Consider the following 13,387-nt stretch of genomic DNA (forward strand, 5'->3'; position numbering starts at 1 on the left):
TCTGGTAGTCTCCAGCACCTGGTAGTCTCCAGCACCTGGTAGACTCCAGCACCTGGTAGTCCCCAGCACCTGGTAGTCCCCAGCATCTGGTAGACCCCAGCATCTGGTAGACCCCAGCATGTGGTAGACCCCAGCATGTGGTAGACCCCAGCATGTGATAGTCTCCAGCATCTGGTAGACTCCAGCATCTGGTAGTCTCCAGCATCTGGTAGTCTCCAGCATCTGGTAGTCTCCAGCATCTGGTAGTCTCCAGCATCTGGTAGACGCCAGCATCTGGTAGACGCCAGCATCTGGTAGTCTCCAGCATCTGGTAGACTCCAGCATCTGGTAGACTCCAGCACCTGGTAGTCCCCAGCAGCTGGTAGTCCCCAGCAGCTGGTAGTCTCCAGCAGCTGGTAGACTCCAGCAGCTGGTAGTCCCCAGCAGCTGGTAGTCCCCAGCAGCTGGTAGTCTCCAGCATCTGGTAGTCTCCAGCATCTGGTAGTCTCCAGCATCTGGTAGTCTCCAGCATCTGGTAGTCTCCAGCATCTGGTAGTCTCCAGCATCTGGTAGACTCCAGCATCTGGTAGACTCCAGCATCTGGTAGACTCCAGCATCAAACGCCACCACTGAAGGAGCAATTTGACAACACGTTTTGCACCAAGCGCCCCTGTTAGTTTGGTCATCCGCGGAAACAGGAAGTGGAAGTTGGCGTCTATGATGTCATCGGTTTCTGACTAACAACTAACGCGGTTCGGCTACAAGTTTCAAACTGTAAAAACGTGTTTTGTGTTTATTAATGACGCTAACCTGCGGTTCTATCGTGTATTATGTTCCATTGTTTTGGTCTTTTTCTAACTGCCTATCAATGGATATTTCTTGTGTTTACATGATTAACTTAATTAGAGGCTGCACACTTTTCATGTTTTATGTTTTAAATAAAAATATTTGTAATTTGTGAGTGTGATTGTGTTTCAAATCAATGAGTTCTTTCACTTGGAACGGTCTCCTTTACACTGTAAATTATATTGTATGTCTTTCCAAGGACACGACTACTTTCCAAGTTCATATTTTTATGGTAGATGTACTGTAACAGATACATAACATACATACATAAGGCGTACTGTATTATAAGGAGTATAACATATGTGTTATGGCGTATAGAAGGGTATAGATTCTGTTCCACAGATGGCGCTAATGCACACCAAAGCTGCTTGCCTTGCCTGCTTTCTTTTTCATTTAAATTCATTTTATTAAAATAGAATATATATATATTTTTTTTTTCATTGAAGTTTTTATAAAAATATAAAAAAATAGATTATTTATTTATTTATTTCTATTAATATATAACAAATTATATATATATATATTTTTTTTATTTTTAATATTTGAATAAAAGTGGACTTGTGAATGGCGTATAGAAGGGTTTAGATCAGGGGTCTCAAACTCAATTTACTTGGGGGCCACTGGAGCTCGGGTCTGGGTGAGACTGTGAAAATAAATAAATAAAAACAAAATAAATAAAAAATAAAACAAGAATAAAGAAAATCAATCACAGTAATAAATAAATAAATATAATAATAATAATAATAACAAAACGGCATATAATAAAAAGTTAAGAAAGCACATATAGTTGGTGGGTAGACAAATGATTTTTTTCATATTAAAATGAACAAAGCATTATTAGAGCCCTGTAGACATGACAAAACACGACTATAGTCACATTTATACTCTTTTTATTTACAACATATTGCGCAACTGCAGGGTCTTGAGACACATGCTAACTCGCAAACTAGAGAGCTAGCCACCTAAACGGTAGCCTTCAAGTTATTTCCTTTCAACTTAAATAGCCAAAAACTTACCACTTCCACACGGATAGGGAGGATAACTATTAACAGTTATTTAACCTTTAACATGAACATGAATCAAACGTAATCATTTTTTCTGGGTACATGATACCATACAGCATCCATATCAAACATTAAACTTTCATATCAAGGCGGGGGCCTCAAACTAGTGTCCTGCGGGCCACATTTGGCGCAGCAGATTATGAGGTGTGTTGATTTTTGATGAAATTAGAGAAAATAAAGTATGTGCTTCATTGTGTCATGTTGCAGAATTGTGTGCTCAAGTGTTAACGCAGTTGTAGATTTCATAGATTGCACTGGGATCAACAGTTTCACAACCGAGACTTCCTCAAAGTACAAAAAAAAAAGTCAAGTCTTTCTGCTTCAAATGAAGAGACATGCTGCCAAACGGGCATGATACCGTACCGCTAACACATACTCCGTTGGTGAAAGACGCAGCTGAAGTGGTTGAAGAGGATCCTAGAATCATCGGTAAGCAACTACTTTACAATTTACTGATTTTTGTTTTATGCTTTCAAAATGATAAATAAAAGGACTCACATATTAGTCTCAAAATTCAATGAATTGATGCGCATGAACACACATGACAAAAAATGTTTCTAGCATGTTTCTGGCATTAATAGATAAAAAAAGGTTTATTCAAAGTTATCATTAAAATATATCAGTCAGTTTGGTTCATGTTATTGTTAAAGATGATTTGGAAATAAGAGATTTAATATACATTTATTACACTAAGTGCCTATTTGATTTATTACTTTAAAGTCAATGGAAAATATGTCAAAAGTAAAAAAAAATCTGCATTGGTAATTTTTTGTTTTACTCGTCCATCGCTACTTTGGACTTCAAATTCTGTGACTTCTTCAGCCTCATGTTTAAAAAAAAATATTAATTCATAAATCATACTATTTTGTGGTTGAATGCTAAAGTACAAAAAAATAAGCACACAATATTTGAACTAAATAAATTAAGCATTTTCAAGAAATAAAATACAAAGACGATGTGAATGTACTATTCTATGTTGGTCACTAGGTGTCACTAATTCATCCGATTTGATCACCGGAACAACAGGCCTTTATTGCAGGTTTAAACGACCTCGCGACAGGCATCATAACAATAATAACAACATCGGCGAAGACTCGTTACTTACATTACTTCCTGCCTAAACGCCACTCATTTTACAGGAGTCTTATTTATGGCTTATTTTGTCTGATTATATCAACTATATTGGTTGACTCTCGTGTAAAGGTGACTATAGGGGTGTTAGTTAATGTCTAGAGCAGGGGTGGGCAAACTACGGCCCGGGGGCCACATCCGGCCCGCCAAGTGTTTGAATACGGCCCGCCCAATCTTTCCAAAGTATTTCATTTAAAGTCAACATACAACCTGGCATCATGGCCTGAGCCAACCTTTTGATGGTTGTATCAATTTCGTTTTTTGACATGGTCTGTTTACAAAGTGCTCCTGAAAAAAGGGACACAAGCACATAATTATAATAATAATTATTATTATTATTAGATTATTATAATTATTATTAGAACTATTATGATTATTATAATTATTATATTAATGCTAATTATTATATTAATTATATATAATATTAGTTATATTTGCATATTTACATAATAATAATATAATAATTATTATTTTAATTTTATTGTAATTATTATAATATTTTATTATTTTTAAAATATTTAAATATAAATATAAAATAATTAATAATAATAGCAGATTGCATGACAATTTTACAGATACAATAATACCAGGTGGACTGTTACGTGTAAAATATATAGTCTGCCCCCCCCCCCCCCCCCCGTAAATTTTGTCATATCAATGCGGCCCGCGAGTCAAAAAGTTTGCCCACCCCTGGTCTAGAGGGCTCAAATAATGTGACAAACCTTAACCTGCTTTTTGATACTTTTTTCCGGACATGTTGAATTGTGAATCCTAACATGAAGCATTCAATAATAAACTGAATGCACGTTCAAAATAAATGAAATCATAGCCAATTAATATTTTTTATTATCTTGCCCGTGCTGTGATAAGCATTATATCTGAAATACATTTCTATAATTCCAGGTGCTAAGACTGACCAAGAAGAAACAAGACCGAAAAAAAAACAATGATGCTCCATTTTATAAGCTTGGTTTTTACATTGCTACTGAAATCAAGCGGTGCGGTGACATCTCGCCATCTTGTCAGTACAACGCAAGTGACAACTGGTAAACGTTCTCTCCCAACAATCACTTCCAATCGGTTCAATGAACTTCCTGACAGTACTACACAACCAATCGCGGTGGATCAAACCGAGAAGGAAAGCGACAAACTCCGGTCAACAACCCCTCGAACCGAGGTTCTGATTTCCAGGAACTTCCTGTCAGATGGAGACTCGGCAGCGACAGCAACCAGCCTCACGGGTAACTCATCAGCAGAAATAGCCACAGACGCCATAACGGCGACTGTAGCTCCAGTGCTGATAGGATCTACCCAAAACCGGTACACAGGACAGACTCTCCGATTCTCCACGACTAACGTGGACTACGGATATTTCTCCACAGACTCAACTCTCAAAGCTTCTGCAAGCACAGTTTCTCTAACAACTCTTGAAAACAAACCGACTAATACGATCCTGTTTCGGAGTAGCCATGCTCCACGTTTCACCGAGGGAACAACATCCATCCCTACCACAAAGGCAGATAATAAAATAAAACCCACTGAGGAAAAACCCGAGAAACCGTTTCACAGTGAAGTAGCAGCAGGTCTAATAGGTTTGGCTTTGGCAGTGATGATTGTTAGCTTCTTGGTTATCTATATCAAGAAACGTAAACTGCAAAAACAGCACATAACGATGAACGACTGGGCGGGACCGACACCGTTTGTCAGCGGAGGAGCTGACAATGGACAAGTAGCACCGAGCTCATCGGGACAGATTTGTCTCACCACCTTCCTGCCGAAAAAACTCTCCAAAAAGATGGCCTTTGAAAAGGAAATAAGGGAGGAGTCAGACGATATAAGATCAGTGTCGACTTTTGGACGACATCACGAGCCTGAGCAAATATAACAAAGACTTATTACGTACGCAATAAAACAGAGTATGGAATGGACTGGTCAAAGAGGACAAGATCCAAGGGTCCTCCAGTAAGAGTGTCCCGAGACGCCCAACTCATGAGAGACCATACACGAGAATGAAGAAAAGTATAAGGAAAAAATATGATTTTTTTTTGTTTTTTTATTTAACCCTTAGATGCATAAGCGGGTCAAAAATGACCCGGTCAGGTTGTTTTCTTGAAATATCTTCATAATAAATTTTTTTTTTTATCATTTTATATTCCACATATCCCTCAAAAAACATGTTTTTGATATCATGACATTCAAATTTTTAATTTACCTTTTATACATTTTAAGAAATTTTAGTTTTTGTGTTACTACCCCAACCTTCCATAAGTGGGTCAAAAATGACCCGGTCAGGTTGTTTTCTTGAAATATCTTTGTAATAAATTTTTTTATCATTTCATATTCCAGGTATTCCTCAAAAAACATGTTTTTGATATCATGCCATTCACATTTTAAGATTTTTTTGTTTTTGTGTTACTACCCCAAGCTTCCATAAGTGGGTCAAAAATGACCCGGTCAGGTTGTTTTCTTGAAATATCTTCATAATGAAAATTTTTCATCATTTCATATTCTAGGTATTCCGCAAAAAAAAAATGTTTTTGATATCTTGCCATTCTAACTTTTATAAATTTTAAGAAATTTTAGTTTTTGTGTTACTACCCCAACCTTCCATAAGTGGGTCAAAAATGACCCGGTCAGGTTGTTTTCTTGAAATATCTTCATAATGAAAATGTTTTATCATTTCATATTCCAGGTATTCCTAAAAAAAAACATATTTTGATATCATGCCGTTCACATTTTTAACTTACCTTTTATACATTTTAAGAAATTTTAGTTTTTGTGTTACTACCCCAACCTTCCATAAGTGGGTCAAAAATGACCCGGTCAGGTTGTTTTCTTGAAATATCTTCATAATAAATGTTTTCATCATTTCATATTCTAGGTATTCCTCAAAAAACATATTTTTGATATCATGCCATTGACATTTTTAACTTACCTTTTATACATTTTAAGAAATTTTAGTTTTTGTGTTACTACCCCAACCTTCCATAAGTGGGGCAAAAATGACCCGGTCAGGTTGTTTTCTTGAAATATCTTCATCATAAAATGTTTTCATCATTTCATATTCCAGGTATTCCTCAAAAAACATATTTTTGATATCATGCCATTCCCATTTTTAACTTCCCTTTATGCAACACACAATGGATCCTCCCATTTTCTATTGGTGTACGGGGTCATTTTCTTTGTCAAAGATGTAAAAAAGTGAAAAATGAAGATGTTTCTAACATGAAATCATTCTTGTGTGGTCCTAAATATAATACTAAATATCATACAAGTGATTATTCCTAACCAAAATGGCTAAATTGTCATAAAAAGGCAAGGTTTTTGTTGATGGTATTTCTGCACGTTTGAGCCACGTTCCACAGATGGCCCCTACACCACACATTGGACACTCATGCATGTTTCACCAGGAAGCCAAGATGCTTCCAGGAAACAAAGAATTGCGCCCATGTGCCGGTCAGGTGTTGGGTTGCGTTGTGGAGGGGTTTATACAGGTTTTAGACCCACACTGGACGGTGGTGGTGGTGATCCAACTCCAACTCACGTCGCTATGTTGTCGTTTAAATGTATATATGATATATATATATGGTATATATGGTATATATGTATATATATAAATGTTATTAAATGAGTATAGCCATACAATTCAATCATGGGAAACATTTTCCCAATGTTTCACCTATTCCAGGAATAGTGATTTTTTCCGGTCTTACCTGCGAGCCACATAGTAGAATACTGGATTGCCAGTTTTTGACGTTCCCGCCTGGTAGAAAATGTTGAGGGTCTTTAAGGCTTTGAACTCCTCTTTCTCGTGCACCTGGTGTCTACAAGACAGAAGATAGAAGAAATGTTGAATTCTCACAGCACTTAACTTATTATTATTATTATTATAATAATAATAATAAAGATTCAGGATTGAAATGATCTTTGGTGTACACACAAGTATATATTATAAACTATATAAAGGTTCCTAAAATATTGTGACAGGTCAAAAACACTCAATAGGTTATTACTTAGGCCTATAATTTTTTTTTGTTTTTTAATCGTGCAATAAATATTTTACAGTAAAAATAATTTTTTAAATATTAGTTTTTGCAAATATTAATTTTTTTAAGATAAGATAAGATATGCCTTTATTTGTCCCTCAGTGGGGAAATTTGCATTGCACAGCAGCAAGAGTACAGAATCAGTTAAGCAGTACAAAAATACCCAATATAAAACAAAAATACACAATATAAACAACCCAAGTATACACAAATAAACAGTTTTACCCAGAGTGATACACAAATACAGTATGCAGATAATATGAAACCAGATGAAATATATGAGCAGTCTATACACTATGACAGGGGTCTCAAACACGCGGCCTGCGGGCCAAATGTGGCCCGCAGGACACTAGTTTGAGGCCCCCGCCTTGATATGAAAGTTTAAGCGCAAGTTTGATATGGATGCTGTATGGTATCATGTACCCAGAAAAAATGATTACGTTTGATTCATGTTCATGTTAAAGGTTAAATAACTGTTAATAGTTATCCTCCCTATCCGTGTGGAAGTGGTAAGTTTTTGGCTATTTAAGTTGAAAGGAAATAACTTGAAGGCTACCGTTTAGGTGGCTAGCTCTCTAGTTTGCGAGTTAGCATGTGTCTCAAGACCCTGCAGTTGCGCAATATGTTGTAAATAAAAAGAGTATAAATGTGACTATAGTCGTGTTTTGTCATGTCTACAGGGCTCTAATAATGCTTTGTTCATTTTAATATGAAAAAAATCATTTGTCTACCCACCAACTATATGTGCTTTCTTAACTTTTTATTATTATTATTATATTTATTTATTACTGATTGATTGATTTTCTTTATTCTTGATTTGTTTATTTATTTTTCATCTTATTTTGTGTAGAAAATTAAAAAGTAAGATATTTGAGAACAGTGGAATGTTTTATCAGAGCTTTTGTTGTAGAAAATCGAAACCAAAACAAAGTTTATTAATTTTTCTGTTTTTAATAAATGCGTTTTTTGGGGTTTTTTTTTTTTTTTGGAAAACCTGATTCGGCCCAGTCTTGCCCAGACCCTAGCTCCAGTGGCCCCCAAGTAAATTGAGTTTGAGACCCCTGCACTATGAGATCTTGCTAGTGAGTTAATATGAGGCATTATTGAAGTACTTGACATTTAATATATCGTATTTAGAGCCTTGATATTGCACGTGGAGGTTGATGAGATATGGAGTAATATATACCGAGTATAAAAACAAAGTATTGCACAGATGTACATAGCGGTGTAGAAGTCTATCGGGAGCAGTGCTGGTTGTACATGGCCGCTCATGGCCCACCTGCAGTACCGCCACGGCCCACCAGGGAGCCACGGCCCCACACTTTGAGAATGAGATACCTCGAATCTTACCTGGTCATGAATTCCTCAAATTTGGAACTGGTCAGGTTGAGGCTGGACCAGTGAGTGTCGGCCACGGGTTTGTGTTCAGGAGGCCCGAGATAAGCCAGCAAGGTTGCCATTTTGTCAAAAGGACGCCTGCCCACGGCTTTATGATCTCTGGAAAGACGATTACCAAAAAGTCACGTACATTGTCATCATACGCAGTAACCGGTACTGTACACGCTAACCTGTTGCTGGAGAGGTACTGGCCGATCCTCTCCTGGTTGTTCCATAATAGTCGATGGAGGGCTAGCACGTTGCCGTCGCTGATGAAGGACAGACTGTGGTTTACGGAGTCACTCGGCGGCGAGTCCGACGCTATGTCCAAGAAAAAACTATGGCAACAAGGAACGAAGAGCACAATTACACCGAAAAGTGAAGCCAAGGTCGACCTGCAGTTGTTCGCTAAAAGGAGCGCTAACTTACAAATTTCCGTGCTTTTACAACGATCTGGAACAACTACCCACTACATATGGGAAAATAAAGCTAACAAAATATGAGCTACATTAGCTAATATTTTATATATATATATAAATGTTAGCTAATATTAAAACAAAATATGACATATTCATGTTACAGTAAACCTCGGATATATCGGACTCGGATATATCGGAAATTCGCTCACAACGGACGGATAAAAAAGAAGCGATTTTTCTGTAATGCATTTCCAATAAAAATTCATTGCATATATCGGATTTTTTATAACGGATTTCGCCTATTTCGGACAAAATCTCCAGTCCCGTTCCAATGCATTTCCATGAAATTTCCCTGGCATATATCGGATGGCCGCATCGTGGCGCTCCGATTCGCCGAATGGTGACAGGCCGCTATACGACGTCATTTGCAGCGTTTGCAGCGTTGCCTGCGCGTCCAGGTACATTGGAAACATAGTCAAGGAAGTGCCTTTTTATAACGGATGAAATCCCATTTACGCATATACTGGATATAAATCCCATATATGCGTAAAACGCACATTTTCCGGTATACGCATATAAAGGATTTCGCTTATATCGGACAAAACCAGTGGGAACAATTGAATCCGATATATCCGAGGTTTACTGTATTTCGGTACATGGCAAAAAATAAAATAAAATAAAAATTAAAAAATTAAAAACAAAAAAATAAGAAAAAATAGACTTAAACTATATTATGAAAGCAGGAAGTGAACAAATGTAACAGTTACTGATTGTAAAAGTACCAGATGGAGGGGTAGGATTTAATAAGCTTTAAGCTGTCATTTCAACACTAAACTTTGGTATCAAGGTGGGGGGCCTCAAACTAGCATCTCGCGGGCCGCATTTGGCCCGCGGGCCACGAGTTTGAGACCCCTGCGTTAGAGCTTTTTCTGTTTTCCTGGTGAGCTCAATGACTTCTATTTGTTTCTTACTCTGAACGTGAAGTAATTCCGGATCTGAATATCACTTTGCCAGTACTGTTGGGTGTTAATCTGAGGTACAGTAAACCTCGGATATATCGGACTCGGATATATCGGAAATTCGCTCACAACGGACAGATTAAAAAAAGAACCGATTTTTCTGTAATGCATTTCCAATAAAAGCTATTAGCTATTAGCCATAGCTACTTCTATGGTTATAACTACAGTCATTGATGGAGATACTCCATAGCTGTCGTTACCATGAGGGTCTCACCTTCGAGCTGAATCAAAGTTGCTCTTCACAAAATCATTGAAAGGCCTCATGTGCTCCTCCTTGGTGAACAACACGTGGTTGGCGATGCTCTGCAAAATCTACAAGAAAATACACAATTGACACGTTAATGCGGACAATAACAACAACTTTACCGAAAAAGCCACAATAGGCCACCACTTTGCTGGGACTACAGATTGGTAATATCGTTCTCCAAGTTCTCCATCTTGGATGTGTCCAGCTCCGTGGACTTCATTTCATGTTATTTTCCTTGGAAAGTGTCGGAATGTTTACATTGTGCCATTTTTGTTGGAGAGTTTTTTTTTTATTATTAAATAAATATGAAGAAACTGTACTAAAGTATGTATTATTTCATTGTGGAATATAACATAATTATTCAGAATTTATCACTTATATATCTTTTATAGTCAATTAATTGATTTGACGGGCGGCACGGCGGTCTAGTGGTTAGCGCGCAGACCTCACAGCTAGGAGACCAGGGTTCAATTCCACCCTCGGCCATCTCTGTGTGGAGTTGGTTTTCTCCGGGTACTCCGGTTTCCTCCAAAAACATGCTAGGTTAATTAGCCACTCCAAATTGTCCATAGGTATGAATGTGAGTGTGAATGGTTGTTTGTCTATATGTGCCCTGTGATTGGCTGGCCACCAGTCCAGGGTGTACGACGCCTCTCGCCCGAAGACAGCTGGGATAGGCTCCAGCACCCCCCATGACCCTTGTGAGGAGAAGCGGTAGAAAATGAATGAGTTCTCCTCCTATTTTGTGTGGAAGTGGTAACTTTTTGGCTTCTTATTTTGTCTTTCCCCACCCTCGGCCATCTCCATGTGGAGTTTGCATGTTCTCCCCGTGCATGTGTGGGTTTTCTCCGGGTACTCCGCTTTCCTCCCACATTCCAAAAACATGCTAGGTTAATTAGCCACTCCAAATTGTCCATAGGTATGAATGTGAGTGTGAATGGTTGTTTGTCTATATGTGCCCTGTGATTGGCTGGTAACCAGTCCAGGGTGTACGACGCCTCTCGCCCGAAGACAGCTGGGATAGGCTCCAGCACCCCCCATGACCCTTGTGAGGAGAAGCGGTAGAAAATGAATGAGTTCTCCTCCTATTTTGTGTGGAAGTGGTAACTTTTTGGCTTCTTATTTTGTCTTTCCCCACCCTCAGCCATCTCCATGTGGAGTTTGCATGTTCTCCCCGTGCATGTGTGGGTTTTCTCCGGGTACTCCGCTTTCCTCCCACATTCCAAAAACATGCTAGGTTAATTAGCCACTCCAAATTGTCCATAGGTATGAATGTGAGTGTGAATGGTTGTTTGTCTATATGTGCCCTGTGATTGGCTGGCCACCAGTCCAGGGTGTACGACGCCTCTCGCCCGAAGACAGCTGGGATAGGCTCCAGCACCCCCCATGACCCTTGTGAGGAGAAGCGGTAGAAAATGAATGAGTTCTCCTCCTATTTTGTGTGGAAGTGGTAACTTTTTGGCTTCTTATTTTGTCTTTCCCCACCCTCAGCCATCTCCATGTGGAGTTTGCATGTTCTCCCCGTGCATGTGTGGGTTTTCTCCGGGTACTCCGGTTTCCTCCCACATTCCAAAAACATGCTAGGTTAATTAGCCACTCCAAATTGTCCATAGGTATGAATGTGAGTGTGAATGGTTGTTTGTCTATATGTGCCCTGTGATTGGCTGGTAACCAGTCCAGGGTGTACGACGCCTCTCGCCCGAAGACAGCTGGGATAGGCTCCAGCACCCCCGCGACACTCGTGAGGAAAAGCGAAGAAAATGAATGAATAATTGATTTAAATTGATTTTTTTTTTTTTTTAAAGTAATGGCATTGGAAGGGTTGTAATTCCTTCGGGTTGAACGCCATTTTGTCAATCTTTGATGTAAAACTGAAGCTAAACTTCAAGGTACTCGACAACCAAAAGTACAAAGATCACTTCATCCGTACCTTGGACATGAGTTTCAGACCTCGTTCTATCCTCGGCAAGGGTTTTTTCTCCAAGATTCCAGCCTCATACGGGGACACGATAGCCGGATTGACAAAACGGAGAAACATGGCACTTCCCACCGCACCGATACTGTTCTGTGGGAATCTCTGACTCACGACCTGTGGGAAGGAATACGGAAAAAAAAAAGCAAAGCGAGTTGAAAAGTGAAAAACAGAAAAGAAATGTCACAAATAAAACAAAAAGGAGAAATTAAGGGCGAGGGGGGCCGAGATTAAGCAAAGAGGAGACCAACATGAATATGATAAAGATCACAATGAAGCAATGATCAGAAATATCATCAGCGCAGTATCAATATTCCTAACGAGCAGAAGACCATAACGAGACAAATGCTGGCTTTATGTCAACAAACGGTGAGTAGAGATACAAAAAATATCCCATGTGACTCGGGAGTCTTCAGGAAAGGAAAAAGTGATGTGAAATGTTCATTTATCCATTTTATCGTCATTTATATACATTAGAGCGGTTAGAATTTATGGAGGACCAAAACTGCCAAAATAATAAATAAATAAAAGTGAAAATAAAAACAAAAAAAAAATAAAAAAATTAAATACACAAAAATAAATAAAAATGGAAATAAAAACAAAAATTAAAAAATATATACATAAATAAATACAAGCAAAAATAAATACAAAAATAAAAAACAATATTCAAAAATTAAAAATAAATACAAAAATAAATATATAAATAGAATTACATATCAATAAAAGCTTGAAATGCAGAAGGAAAAACTATTCAAATGAGGGGGCGGTCCTAAGTGTGTCTTGGGTTGAACTGTTCGCCTATTGGTCGATGGACATGTGAGTGCGAAAAAGCTCCGTCGGGGAGGAGAGAGATCAGGCTCCAATAAGGCTTCCACCCGGAAAAGCAGGTCATCCGGGGAAGCATTATCCGAAATATCTGCTAGCAAACGGAGATCCCTGGAGATTGCAGCCATATTTACCGCCATTGAGAGTGGTGTGGTGACTTCCTCTTGCTGTGGCCGTTTGCAGGCATACCTAGTCCATTTTCGCACTCACATGTCCATCAACCAATAGGCGAACAGTTCAACCCAAGACACACTTAGGACCGCCCCCTCATTTGAATAGTTTTTCCTTCTGCATTTCAAGCTGACATTGTCTGCTGCATGAAATAAATACATATGAGAGCAGAGTGCTTTTATTTATTTATTGATATGTAATTCTATTTATATATTTATTTTTGTATTTATTTCTACATTTATTTTTGTATTTATTTTTAATTTTTTAATCTTGTTTTTTATTTATGTATTT

General features: G+C 38.2%; 2 protein-coding genes across 4 annotated transcripts in view; one reads left to right on the forward strand and one right to left on the reverse strand.

Annotated features, from left to right (window-relative positions):
- Nucleotides 1-13,387, reverse strand: part of nf1a (neurofibromin 1a) — a 75,734-nt gene that overhangs the window by 25,375 nt on the left and 36,972 nt on the right. For all 3 annotated transcript variants that reach the window (XM_058080479.1, XM_058080480.1, XM_058080478.1), the window contains 5 exons: nt 12,059-12,217; nt 10,096-10,193; nt 8,635-8,781; nt 8,417-8,563; nt 6,734-6,844 (listed from right to left, as the gene is read on the reverse strand). In XM_058080479.1, the coding sequence (XP_057936462.1) occupies nt 6,734-6,844; nt 8,417-8,563; nt 8,635-8,781; nt 10,096-10,193; nt 12,059-12,217 (662 nt within the window). The remainder of the gene's footprint in view (nt 1-6,733; nt 6,845-8,416; nt 8,564-8,634; nt 8,782-10,095; nt 10,194-12,058; nt 12,218-13,387) is intronic.
- Nucleotides 2,199-7,485, forward strand: LOC131134844 (protein EVI2B). The gene is made up of 2 exons (XM_058080503.1): nt 2,199-2,318; nt 3,924-7,485. The coding sequence occupies exon 2, from the start codon at nt 3,967-3,969 to the stop codon at nt 4,903-4,905; it is 939 nt and encodes a 312-aa protein (XP_057936486.1). The 5' UTR covers nt 2,199-2,318; nt 3,924-3,966; the 3' UTR covers nt 4,906-7,485.

This window comes from Doryrhamphus excisus, chromosome 8 (genome assembly GCF_030265055.1).
Source record: "Doryrhamphus excisus isolate RoL2022-K1 chromosome 8, RoL_Dexc_1.0, whole genome shotgun sequence".
In the NCBI taxonomy this organism is placed as follows: Eukaryota; Metazoa; Chordata; class Actinopteri; order Syngnathiformes; family Syngnathidae; genus Doryrhamphus; species Doryrhamphus excisus.